Source organism: Cetorhinus maximus, chromosome 29, assembly GCF_964194155.1.
Source record: "Cetorhinus maximus chromosome 29, sCetMax3.hap1.1, whole genome shotgun sequence".
NCBI classification, from domain to species: Eukaryota; Metazoa; Chordata; class Chondrichthyes; order Lamniformes; family Cetorhinidae; genus Cetorhinus; species Cetorhinus maximus.
The window spans coordinates 22,628,290-22,642,443 of NC_135907.1; the positions used below are offsets into that span (position 1 = coordinate 22,628,290).

Genomic DNA, 14,154 nt, shown 5'->3' on the forward strand with positions numbered 1-14,154 from the left:
GCTCCATCATTGGCACTGTATCTTCAGCTGCCTGAGCTCTAAACTCTGGAGTTCCCTCCCTAAGCCTCTCCACCACTTCTCTCTCCTCCTTTAAGACACTCCTTGAAACTTAGCTCTTTGACCAGTCTTTTGGCCACACCTCCTGATATCCCTTATGTGGTTCGGTGTCAATTTTAGTTGGATAATGGCTCCTGTGAGGCGCCTTGGAATGTTTCACTACATTGAAAGCGCTATACAAATGCAAGCTGTTGATGTCTGGCCAATTAAGCAGAATGAGTTCCCCAGGATTTGTTGAGCAGCATTTAGCCTGGAGGCCAGGATCAGAGCAGTAATCTCAGAGGGTTTGTAGGACTGGAGGAGGTGGCAGATAGAGGGAGGGGCAAAACCACAGAGAGATTTGAAAACAAGGATGAGAATTTTAAAATTAAATGTAAGAACAGAAGAGAGAGAACCTGAAGAAGGCCATTCAGCCTCTCGGTCCTACTCTGCTATTCAATACACTGACCTTGGGCACAACTCCACTTTCCTGCCTGTCCAATTTACATCCTTCCTTAAATAAGGTGACCAATACTGTACACAGTACTCCAAATGTGGTCTCACTAGTGCCCTGTACAACTGAAGCGACCCAAATTATATTCCATCTGCCATGTTCTTGACCATTCACTTAGCCTGTCCAAATCCCCTTGAAGCTTCTTTGCATCCTCCTCACGACATTCTCATCTAGTTTTGTGTCATCAGCAAACTTGGAAATATTACATTTGATCCCCACGTCCAAATCGTTGCTATAGATTGTGAATAGCTGGGGCCCAAGCACTGATCCTTGCGGTACCCCACTAGTCACCGTCTGCCAACCTGAGAATGATCCATTTATTCCTACTCTCTGTTTTCTGTCTGTTAATAAATTCTCAATCCATGCAAGTACATTATCCCCAATCCCATGTGCTCTAATTTTGTTTACTAATCCCTTGTGCGGGACCTTATCGAAAGCCTTCTGAAAATCCAAATACACCACATCCACTGGTTCCCCCTTATCTATTCTGCTATTTACATCCCCAAAACACTCCAACAGGTTTGTCAAACATCATTTCCCTTTCATAAATCCTTGCTGACTCTGCCCAATTCTACCATTATTTTCTAAGTCTCCATATCCTTTATACTCCAGCCACAGGGATCAGGGCTGGACCCTCAACTGTTAACAATTTATATAAATGATTTGGATGAAGGGATGGATGAGATGGTTGCCAAATTTGCTGATGACACAAAGATAGGTAGGAAAGTAATTTGTGAAGCGAGCATAAGGAGACTACAAAAAGATATTGATAGGTTAAGTGAGTGGGCAAAGATCTGGCAAATGGAGTATAATGAGGGAAAATGTGAAATTGTCCAGTTTGGCAGGAAGAATAAAAGAGAGGCATATTATCTAAAAGTGAGAGATACCAGAGCTCTGAGATGCAGAGGGATCTGAGTGTCCTAGTGCATGAATCATAAAAGGCAAATATGCAGGTACAGCAAGTAATTAGGAAAGCTAATAGAATGTTATCATTTATTGCGAGCGGAATACAAAATACAAAAGTAGGGAGGTTATGCTTCAGTTGTACAGAGCGCTAGTGAGACCACATCTGGAGTACTGTGTACAGTATTGGTCACCTTATTTAAGGAAGGATGTAAATGTGTTGTAAGCAGTTCAGAGAAGGTTTACCAGACTAATACCTGCATGGGTGGGTTGTCTTATGAGGAAAGGCTGGACAGGCTAGACTTGTATCCGCTGGAGTTTAGAAGAGTAAGAGACGAATTGATTGAAACATATAAGATCTTGAGGGGGCTTGATAGGGTGGATGTGGAGAGGATGTTTCCTCTTGTGGGAGAATCTAGACCTAGGGGTCACTGTTTAAAAATAAGGGGTCGCCCATTTAAAACAGAGATGAGGCAAAATTTTTTCACTCAGAGGTCTTAAGTCTTTGAAACTCTCTGAGAGAAAAGGCGGTGGAAGCAGAGCCTTTGAATATTCTTAAGGCAGAGGTGGATAGATTCTTGGTAAGCAAGGGGGTGACAGGTTATCGGGGGTAGGTGGGATGCAGATTTCAGGTTACGATCATATCAGCCCTGATCTTATTAAATGGCGGAGCAGGCTTGAGGGGCTGAATGGCCAACTCCTGCTCCTTGTTCATATAGAAAAAATGGGAAGATATCCACTTTGGTAGGAAAAAGAGAAAAGCAGATTATTTCCCAAATGGAGAGATTGAGAAGTGTTGATGTCCAAAGGGACCTGGGTGTCCTTGTTTATAAGTCACTGAAAGCTAACAGGCAGTTGCAACAAGCAATTAGGAAGACAAATGGTATGTTGGCCTTTATTACAAGAGGATTTGAGTATAGGAGTAAAGATGTCTCACAGCAATTATATAGAGCCTCGGTGAGACCACACCTGGAGTATTATGTGCAGTTTTGGTCTCCTTACCTAAGGAAAGATATACTTGCTATAGAGGGAGCGCAATGAAGGTTCATTAAACTAATTCCCGGGGTGGAGGGATTGTCCTGTGAGGAAAGATTAAATAGACTGGACCTTTACTCTCTGGAGTTTAGAAGAATGAGAGGTGATCTCATTCTAACATTCAAAATTCTTACAGGGCGACAGGGTAGACGCAGAAAGGATGTTTCCTCTGGCTGGTGGTTTTGAGAACCAGGGGACACAGTTTCAGAATGAGGGGCAGGACACTTAGGACTGAGATGAGGAGGAATTTCTTCACTCAGAGGATGGTGAATCTTTGGAATTCCCTACCCCAGAGGGCTGTGGAGGCTCAGTCTTTGAGTACGTTCAAGACTGATATTGCTAGATTTCTAGATATTAAAGATATCAAGAGATATGAGGGTAGTGTGGGGAAAATGGCATTGAGGCAGAAGGTCAGCTATGATTTTATAGAATGGCAGAGTAAGCTTAAGGGGCTGAATGGCCTACTCCTGCTGCTATTTCCTATGTTCCTATTAAGCCCCCTCAGAATCTTATATGTTTCAATATGATCACTTCTCATTCTTCTAAACTCCAATGAGTATATGTCTAGTGAATCATGTTTAAACTGCCCCCACTAAAAGTATAACCCTCCTTAAATAAGGAGGCCAAAACTGTATGCAGTACCCTAGGTGTGGTCTCACCAACACCCTGTACAGCTGTAGAAAGACTTTGCTACATTAATACTCCAACCCCCTTGGGAAAATGGCATTGACGTGGAGGTAAAAAAAGACCAACATTCCATTTGCCTTCCCAAATACTTGCTGCACCTGCATGCCAACTTTTTGTGTTCCATTAATGAGGATACCCATATTCTTCTGTACCGCAGCATTCTGCAGTCTCTCTCCATTTAAATAGTATTTTGCTTTTCCATTCTTCCTGTCAAAGTGGATAACCTCATATCTTCCCACGTTTTGCCAAATTTTTGCCCATTTACTTAACCCGTCTACCTCCCATTACAGACAGTTTGTGATCTCTTCACAACTTGCTTTCCTACCTATCTTCGTATCATCAGTCCCTTCATCCAAATCATTAATATAGATCGTAAACAGTTGAGGCCCCAGCACTGATCCCTGTGGCACTCCACTAGTAACAGTTTGCCAATCTGAAAATGACTCATTTATTCAGATTCCTGATTTTCTGTTAGCTAATCAATCCTTTCTCCATGCTAATATATTAAACCCAACACCAAGAGCTCTTATTATGTGGCATCTTTATTGAATGCCTTTTGGAAATCTAAATACACCACATCTACTGGTTCTCCTTCATCCACCTGCTTGTTACAATCGCAAAGCATTCTAATAAATTTGTCAAACACGATTTCCCTTCACAAAACCATGTTGACTCTGCCTGACTGTCTTGTGATTTTTCTAAATGTCTTACTACTGCCTCTGTGATAATGGATTCCAGCATTTTCCCAATGATCGATGTTAGACTAACTGGCCTCTAGTTTCCTGTTTCATGTCTCCCTCCTTTCTTGAATAGAGGTTGTTTTCCAATCCACTGGGATGTTTCCAGAACCTAGGGAATTTTGGAAGATTACAACCCATGCATCTACTATCTCTGCAGCCACTTGTTCATAGGCCCAAGGATGCAGGTTATCAGGTCCAGGGGACTTGTCAGCCTTTAGTCCCACCAGTTTGCTGAGTACTTTTTGTCTAGTGATAATGATTGTTTTAAGTTCCTCACTTCCTTTTGCCCCCTGATTTTCTACTATTTTTGGGGTAGTCTTCGACTGTGAGGACAGGTACAAAATATTTGCTCACAGTTTCTGCCATTTCCTTGTTTCCCATTATTAACTGCTCAGTCTCACCCTCTAAGGGGTCAATGGGACAATTGACTCAGTGATGTGACAGAAGGGCATTCAGTGCTCAGTGCTGGTAAATAAACCCCTCTTGATCTTTAATGGTTCCCAAGCTCCTTTAGCTCCTGCTAATCTGCCTCTAAGCAACTGGAGATACTGGGCTGGTTCTCCTTGGAGAAAAGCAGGCTACGAGGAGATTTAATTAGAGATGTTTAAAATTATGAGCGGGTGTTCTGGTGAAGTAAATAAGGAGAAACTGTTTCCTCTGGCACAAGGGTTGGAACACGTTAAAGGTGATTGGCAAAAGAACCAGAGAGGAAAACATTTTTGACACAGCGAGATGTTGTGACCAGGAAGGCGCTGCCTGAAAGAGCGGTGGAAGCAGGTTCAATAGGAACTTTCAAAAAAACTTTCAAATTGGATAAAGCCTTGGAAAGGGGGAAAAAAAGGTGGAACTAATTGGAAAGCCCTTACAAAGAGCTGAGGCGGGCACGATGGGCCGAATGACCTCCTTCTGTGTTGTATGACTCTAACTTCTCCAGACAGCCACTGACCCGGGTTCCATCAGTGTGTGATGCTGCTACCCAGAGAATAAACCTCAACCACAGGATGTCCCAATATGCCTTACAGCCAATTGAGTGTTTTTTACATTAAAACTGCAGTCGCTGCTCTTTTGTAGGAAAACGCATCAGCCAATTGATGCACAGCAAGATCCCACGAACAGCAATGGCCAGGTGGTGTGTGCTTTTTTCCAGTAACCTTGGTGAGAACTCCTCTGCTCGTCTTTGACTAGTGCCCATCGCGCCTCTACTTCCACCAGAGAGGGCGGAGCGTGGCCTCAAACTTGACATCCCATCTGAAAGCTAACGCCCCTGGCAGTGTGGCACTCCCCCTGGTACTGCATTGGGATTAGTGGGCTCAAGTCTCTGGAGTGGGGCTTGGAGCCCTGGGGGTTCTGATTTAGCCAGCATGGTATCTCCCTCTGCAATTCTCTCCCTGGACCTAAGCCTCCTCATTGCAATCACCCAACACCCGCTCAGCTCAGAGCCTGAGTCCTCTTCTGGGAGAAGAAGTTGTTGCAGATAAACTTTGTTCATAAACTCTGCAGTGATCTGCTGCTCACTTGGGTCTGTCTAACACAGAGAGAGAGAGAGAGAGGGAGGGAGGGAGGGGGGAGGTGGGAACTTGCCTTGTAACTCTTCCACCCCAATGCAGGTCAAAATTCAGGTGGAACTTACCTGGCAGTTGACAATCAGCGCAGATCGCATTCCCAGGTTTTTGCACCACATCTTTGAGCGCTCTGAAAATCCTTTCCTTTCCAGTTGACATACCTTTCAATAGCAATTTGCAAACGCGCCGAGAAAGGCTTAGATCAAACGAGAGTGTTCTTTTCTCCTGAAGCGTAAACTTGCAGTGGCCAGAGCTCGAGTGAACGCTCAGAAGAGGCTGCCTTGCTTTGCGGACCTCCCTCTATCCAGCCCCTGGTTGTTGGCAGTCTCCAGGACAGGAGCTTCTCTCTCTCTGTCTCTCTCTGTCTGTCTGTCTCTCTGGGAAAATAATGGTGTGCAGTAAAAGCTGGGATTGTAGCAAGTGGCAGGCGAGGTGAGTGAGACACAGGCTGCAAAACTTTTCTTTTTCCGCATTCCTCAATGACACAGAGCAATGGGCTCGTCCCTCTCTCAATGGCAATTGGTAAGAGTGGGCCGGCACCGCCTCCCCGCGGCTGCTTCATGTACAGCAGCAGCTACCGGCGCTCAAAACTCAAGGCAAACCTCAAGCGGAGAGGAAGTACTGGAAATACTCAGCAGGGCATCAGGGGGAGAGAGGAAACAGTCAGTTTTTCAGGTCGATGATCTTCCAAAGTGCTTTCACACTGTTATTTCATTAAATAATTTTACGTGGAACCAACAAACGAGATGAATTAAAACGTTTATTTTTTTTGGGGGGGAGAGGGGGTGTGCACTGGGCATCAGCTGTTTGAGGGAGTTTGCTGTGCACAAATTGGCTACCCCGTTTCTTCAGTTACACCAGCAACTAATTAAACTTCAAAAGGGCTTCATTCGCAATGTGAAAAGTCACTTTTAACTGAAGAAGAGTCTGTTGGACTCAAAACAATAACTCTGTTCCTCTCTCCATAGATACAGCCAGATCTGCTGAGTTTTCCAACACTTTCTGTTTTTATTTCACTTTTAACTGATGCCACCTTAATAAAATCCATTAAAAATAATGGAATTCAAATTTGCCGACTGCCATGGTACATCTGGATTATTAGTTGAATGACTTAGCAGCTGTGCTTTAAGAACTAAAAGAACTAGTCGCTGAGAAAAGGGACAGGCTGTCAAAGCTTTTTGTCTTGCATTCATCAGGACAGATTCGCAAGAATACCCAATCCCAAAGGGAACAACAACTAATACTGCATGAGAAGAGGGTGCAGATTGGCTGGCAAGTGGACTCTGATTGGTGGAGGTGTTGCCATGGTGAATGCACCCAGGGAACAGTTAACTGCCAAGCTTTTGTTCAAATTCAAACCAGGCAAGTTGACTCTGAATGGTCAACACATTGTCTTGGCGAATGAGTCTGGGAAGGTCTGTCCCCCAACCTCTTGTTTAGTTTAAAAAGGCTCAATGCGTGGACGTGTTCTTCCTTTTCGCAAAGGACAGGACCCTGTTTGTGAGTACATGTAGCTTCTAGCACACGTGGCCGCACTGCAAGCCTGGCTGATAATCTTAAACAGGTTGTTAGTGTAATTCTTAGCACAATCAGGATTGTTTAGTAAGTGTTGTCCAATTGTGAATCACATCTCATGTTGGACACTATGTTCTGAGTTTTGCAAGCACGGGCTTGTTGAGTACGGTCAGTACAGTGCCTGTTCTGAACAGCTGAAGGGACGTGCTGTTTGATACGATCCACCAGTTGTTAGGATGTACGGCCTACATACCTGGCATTATACTGGCACTGCATTCCATATACTCATTTGTGTGATAGGTAGGAAGTCTTTTTGGCTTAGCGGCAGCACCCTGTTAGTGGCAAATACCACTCGTTGTTGCTGCACAGTAGCAGCATGAAATGGCTAGCTTCATTTGGTGTTCAAATTTTTGAGACACCTTACCCATCCAGGGTGATCTGAGGTAGACTGGGCACTTTTCAGGACCAAAAGTGGTAGCCTTAGGCTCACTCTGCGTGTCATGCAGTGAGCAATGGTCTGATCGGGGTAGATGTTCTCCCACAGGATTGCTTTGTGGCGCCCTATTTTGGCATCAAGTGAGCACATGGCTCTGGCCCTATTTATGAGGTTACAAACAAGGTCAGTTTTATAGAGTGTGGGACTGTAGGAATCCCAACGTGTATATTGACCAGTGAAGGTAGGCTTGTGGTAGACAGTAGCAGAGAAACCACTGGCAGATTCCTCAATGGGTACATCGAGAAAAGGAAGCTTGTTTGACTGCTCCATTTCAAAGGTGGATTTGAGTCCATTAAGGTGTGTAAGAAAATTAAAATATAGCAAATGTATTATCTATGTATCAGAAATATGCATGGGGTAGGAGGTTGGGGGTCATTCCATCGATAATGTGTTGCTCGTGGAAAGCGATGAAGATTTTGGCAAGAACTGGGCCGAGAGGGGATCCCATGGCAACATCATCTATTTGGGCATCCACGGTGTTGGTAAAACTGAACCCAACTGCGCGAGTTGCTGAGCTCATAAGATCAATTAATACAGATTCTGACAATGGCAGCGCGACTAGATCACCATGGATATAGTGACATGGTGCAAATGTCTACAGCTTCCTTGAGTGAATAAGCTAGCGATTTCAAACGCACACATGGGCAGAGCATTGCTATCGCTATGTGTGGCCTTCGCAAAGGTGAAGGAATCCTTCATCATGTATGTGGAAAAGTTGGCTCAAAAGTGGCTGTAGCAACTCGCCCAATCATTTGGCCAATTCATGTTGTGCAGAACCAGTCATAGATAAGATGGAATGTAAAGAGACATCACTGATGTGCGTCTTGGGCAGTCCATACATACGTGGACACAATGAGCTGTGAGGCCGAACCCTGTCATATACACCACCGGGCAGCCCATTACTCTTACACAAGTCCAACTAGCATTTTTGTAACTTGCTCTTGAGCTGGACTGTGCAGGCGTGCTGAGCGGCAGTTCCAGTGGATATGAATTTGGACCTGTCATTAAGTACGATGAGCATTTTGGCAATACCGTCACATTTGTTAAGGATGACTATTCCAGTCCCTTTGTTGGGCTTACAGATAAGTATGTCTGGGTTGGCCTTGAGGCCTTACAATGCCACCAGACATTCATGCTGCATGTGACAACTGGCCAAGTCATTAGGTATCCTGCAATATCCATACGCTAGATCAGCTAGGCACGCTTTCAAGGATTGAACGTCTTCATTGGACACTGGTTTGTGGTAGGATAGCTGGAAATAGAGGAGTTCAAGCTCAGCAAATACCTCTTCCCTTTTGATGTGGGGTGAAGGTACACTAGAATTGAAGCCATGTGCAAGAACAAACTCCTCACTTTCCAATAGTAAACGGTTAGAGAGATTTACTACGTGTTTGGCAGTGTAATTAATTGCGCTGCCAAAAAACTTTTGCTCATATTTATGTAGCGCCTTTCACAACCTCAGGATGGCCCAGGAGCACTTTACAGCCAATGAAGTACTTTTGAAGTGTAGTCACTGTTGTAAATGTAGGAAATGGGGCAGTCAATTTGTGCACAGCATGATCCCACAAACCACAATGCAATAATGACCAGATAATTTTTTTTACAGGCATTTTGACTGAGGATAAATTTTGGCCCGGAGTACCAAGGAGAGTTATGTGCTCAAGCCTCTGGAGTGGGGATTAACCCCACAGCCTCCTGAAAGAAACGAGAGTGACGACTGACATTGCAGAGAACCAGTGTCTCAATCCCTCAAACTCCAGTAAGTCACTGAGCAGGACCCCCACACTGATCTGTTTATTTTGTTGCCAAATATTGATATTTCCCTTGAAGTTTCTGCACCCGCTTCCCTGATCTGTCCATCAAAAGCCAAGCATTTGGAATATTGACACCAATGTAATGACTTTATAATGGGATTTGTCTCTTTTGCATTGTCAGTCTAGAGATCTGATCTCACAAAGGAGCCCAGGCTGTGATTTGATGTAGCAGGTTGACAGAGCTGAATTGGATATCTAAATGAAATTCAAAATGAGTTTCACTTTCTCTGTTAAAAGATACACGGTGCATTGATCCTGGACCACCTGAGCACTTCCAATTTATTTCCAAACCATATCTCAGAGTCAGTAGTCATTTTTGTGAAGTTTATGGCATAAAGTGTTTTTGTATCACTGGCAGTCAACAAGATATTCCATTTTGCATGGGTAAATTGTTCTGGTTTTCCTGTTTGTCAATTCAACTTTAAAAATAATAAATCCTGTATTTTAGATAAATTGACTGCTTCCGACTCTTAAGAAAAGTGTTACTATCGGAGAAGAAATTTATTGGATTTTTGACGAACTCATTCAACTCTTCAAAGATTACTGAGGGAGGCACATTTGGATATCACTGAGTGATGTTATTGTTTGAACACTCAACACATTTGTATTAAATTCATCCGTTGTTAATTTGATATTGGCCATGACTGAGTGGTCAGCACACTTGCCTATGAGTCATCTGTTCTGATGACGCTACCTTCAAAAACAGTATCTCTGACATGTCCTCCTTCTTCCTTAACCGAGGTTTTCCACCCACGGTGGTTGACAGGGTCCTCAACCATGTCCGGCCCATCTCCTGTGCATCCGCCCTCACACCTTCTTCTCCCTCCCAGAAACATGATAGGGTCCCCCTTGTCCTCACTTATCACCCCACCAGCCTCTGCATTCAAAGGATCATCCTCCGCCATTTCCGCCAACTCCAGCATGATGCCACCACCAAACACGTCTTCCCTTCACCCCCCCGGTGGCATTCTGTAGGGATCGTTCCCTCTGGGACACCCTGGTCCACTCCTCCATCACCCCCTACTCCTCAACCCCCACCTACGGCACCTCCCCATGCAAACGCAAAATATACAACACCTGCCCCTTCACTTCCCCTCTCCTCACCGTCCAAGGGCCCAAACACTCCTTTCAAGTGAAGCAGCATTTCACTTGCATTTCCCCCAACTTAGTCTACTGCATTCGTTGCTCCCAATGCGGTTTCCTCTACATTGGAGATACCAAATGCTGACTGGGTGACCGCTTTGCAGAACACCTTCGGTCTGTCCGCAAGCATTACCCAGACCTCCCTGTTGCTTGCCATTTTAACACTCCACCGTGCTCTCTTGCCCACATGTCCGTCCTTGGCCTGCTGCAATGTTCCAGTGAAGCTCAACGCAAATTGGAGTAACAGCACCTCATCTTCCGACTAAGCACTTTACAGCCTTCCGGACTGAATATTGAGTTCAACAACTTTAGATCTTGAACTCTCTCCTCCATCCCCACCCCCTTTCCGTTTCTTCCCTCTCCCTTTTGTTTTTTCCAATAATTTATATAGATTTTTCTTTTCCCACCTATTTCCATTATTTTTAAATGTATTCCACCCATCATTTATTTCACCCCACCCCCACTAGAGCTACCTTGTTTGTCCTGCTCTCCACTCATAATTAGCACATTCTTTTAGATAATATCACCACCTTCAACACCTCTTTGTTCTTTTGTCTGTGACATCTTTTAGTTATCTCCTCCTATCACTGCTTGCTTGTCCCAACAACCACCCCTCCTCTTCTTTCCCCCCACTCCTACCCCTTAAACCAGCTTATATTTCACCCCTTTCCTATTTCTACTTACTTCTGTTGAAGGGTCATGTGGACTTGAAACATCAACTTTGCTCTTCTCCGCCGATGCTGCCAGACCTGCTGAGTTTTTCCAGGTATTTCTGTTTTTGTTTTGGATTTCCAGCATCCGCAGTTTTTTGTTTTTATGCCTATGAGTCGACGTTTATGGGTTCAAGACCCACTCTGGCATAAAACCAAGGCTGATACTTCTAGTGCAGTACCAAGGGAGAGCTGCATTGTCAGAGGTGATGCCTTTCATTGACATATTGATTAGAATGATGGACTTAAAAGGTCCCACGGTGATATTTTGAAAAAGAGCAGGGGAGTTTTCCCCAGAGTCCTGACAAACTACCACTACAAAACAGGTTTAACTTAAATAAAAGTAAAATACTGCAGGTACTGGAAACCTGAAATAAAAACAGAAAATGCTGGACTGGCGGCACCTGTGGAGAGAGAAACAGAGTTATTGTTTCGAGCCCATACGATTTTTCTCCAGAGCTCTGAAGAAGAGTCATACGGGCTCAAAAGGTTTAACTTAAAGTTGTATTGTAGATGTTCAATGGAATTAATATTCTGTAATGGATCTGTTGATGATATCTGAATATTTTTATCACTGTAATATTTGTGATTGTTTCTGTGTTAAGGTGTCTATCTAAAAACCAGCCCAGTTAACATAACAAAAGCAGAAACAGAATTACCTGGAAAAACTCAGCAGGTCTGGCAGCATCGGTGGAGAAGAGCAAAGTTGATGTTTCGAGTCCTCATGACCCTTCAACAGAACTAAGTAGAAATAGGAAAGGGGTGAAATATAAGCTGGTTTAAGGGGTGAAATATAAGCTGGTTTAAGGGGAAGGGGTTCTGGACAAGCAGCCAGTGATAGGTGGAGATAAGCAAAAGCTGTCACAGACAAAAGAACAAAGAGGTGTTGAAGGTGGTGATATTATCTAAAGGAATGTGCTAATTAAGAGTATAAGACAGGACAGATAAGGTACAGATAGCTCTAGTGGGGGTAGGGGAATACTAAAAGGTAGAGTTAAACAATGGTGGAAATACATTTAAAATTAGTGGAAATAGGTGGGAAAAGAAAAATCTATATAAAATTATTGGAAAAAACAAAAAGGAGGGGGAAGAAACGGGAAGGGGTTGGGGATGGAGGAGAGAGTTCAAGATCTGAAATTGTTGAACTCAATATTCAGTCCGGAAGGCTGTAAAGTGCCTAGTCGGAAGATGAGGTGCTGTTCCTCCAGTCTGCGTTGAGCTTCACTAACATAATGTGAGCCCTCCTCCAGCTCTACCACCCTCCAAGATCCCAGCATTCCTCCAATTCTTTCCACAACCAGCGTAAAGCGAACACGGTTACCCAATTGTGGTAACCTAGATTGTCAGTCAAACAGCCCTTTTATTCTCCATTTCCAATATTTTTACAACTAATGAATGAAAATGTTCACCGTAAATGGGAAAAATAAAATGCACCATTTTTATTGCCCCTATAGTTTTTGGACCAGAGTTTCTTACATCAGTGTCCTGGAGATTAATCTCCAACTCTGGGACACTCCAGGGTTGGCAACCACTTGAAGGGTGGGAAGTGGATGTGTGGGAGGCTGATGGATGGGTAACACCCATGGAACTGTAGCCTCGTGTGAGCCAGTGTCCTAAGGACAGGGAGGGGAAGCAGACTGGAAAGTTCTTGAATCCTTTCTTTAATCGGGGTGAGAGTATCATTGGTGAGGTATGTGATGATGATGGATGAGTAGTAAATTGTAGTCTATCTGTTCTGCTGGACCCAGTTCTTTCTCTATTGACCCAGTTTACAGTAACTGCCACACTTCACACTTTTTAAATTACTGACATCGTTTCGATTTCACCGAGATTATGAGGCTCGCTGAACCTACACTGATCTCATCACAGTGAAGTTTTCTGAATAACTTTAACCATGAAACTGGAGAACTTTACTTTCTTTTCACTGCCTCTCCATTTCCCCCTCCCCGCCACCACCCCTCCCCACCCACACCCCCAACCGCACCCCCCCTTGAAGGTGCCAAAACTGGCTCCTGTAAGGGATGTTAAAATGAGAGCCCCAGAACCATACGGCACAGAAAGAGGCCGTTCAGCCCATCGTGTCTGCCCTGGCCAAAACACGAGAAAGAAAGAAACTAGTTGCTCGTTTTTAATCCCATTTTCCAGCACCTGGTCCGAAGCCTTGCGGGTTACAGCTCTTCAGGTGCAGATCCAGGTAGCTTTCAAATGAGTTGAACATTTCAGCCTCAATCACCAATCCAGGCAGTGAACTCCAGATGCCCACCACCCTCTGGGTGAAAATTGCCTAGTGTGACTCATCTGTTTGGGAGTTGGCTGGTATCATCTCTGGGCTTGGTTCTGATCTAACAACACCTGTCTCTGTGTCTGCTCAGCTGCTCTGCTGCTGAAACCCTCGTCCATATCTTTGAGATGGATGATCAGCCATGATCATAATGAATGGTGGAACATGCTTGAAGGGCCGAATGGCCTACTCCTGCTCCTCGTTTCTATGTTTACCTCTGGATTTGGCTATTCCAAGAACCTCCCGGACAGCCTCCACTTTCCACAGTTTGTAAACTTCAGCTCCTCCAAAACTCTCCTGCCCCTGTTCTAACTGGTATCAAGTCCCGTTCACCCCTCTGCTCATTGACCTACATCGACTCCTGTTTAGTTGTGTGGTCGAGGTCTTGACATGTTTTTGCTGCTTGTCTATTCTCCCAAAGTACGCTGCTTGAGTCTGTAGTTTCTCAAAACCATTACTCTTTATTTACAGCAAATATTTACACATTTAGATCTCTACACGAGATTTGAGCTTCTCCTCCTTCCAGATCGCTCATACTTGTCTGTCATGTGATCTAACATCATGATTACATCAGCATCATGTATACTTCTGATGTTAACCCTTTACTCTACATCTCCCCCCCAAGTCTATATCGCTATCATATTTGCATCCTCCAACACCTCCCAACAAAGTCTCAGGCTTCACAGGGTTAGTCTCTGAGATGCCTTGACCAATTTCT

The 14,154-nt window shown here is 44.2% G+C and overlaps 1 protein-coding gene across 4 annotated transcripts in view; it reads right to left on the reverse strand.

The window, feature by feature from the left end:
- The window catches only part of LOC144669429 (arf-GAP with dual PH domain-containing protein 1), a 159,146-nt gene extending 153,188 nt beyond the window's left edge, over nucleotides 1–5,958 (reverse strand). For 2 of the 4 annotated variants that reach the window (XM_078531853.1, XM_078531854.1), the window contains exon 1: nucleotides 5,546–5,791. In XM_078531853.1, coding sequence (XP_078387979.1) covers nucleotides 5,546–5,596 — 51 coding nt within the window. In that variant the 5' untranslated portion in view covers nucleotides 5,597–5,791. Of the gene's footprint in view, nucleotides 1–5,545 lie in introns of all 4 variants that reach the window. The other 2 variants (XM_078531855.1, XM_078531852.1) reach the window with 2 other exon arrangements.
- Between the last annotated feature and the right edge of the window lie 8,196 nt (nucleotides 5,959–14,154).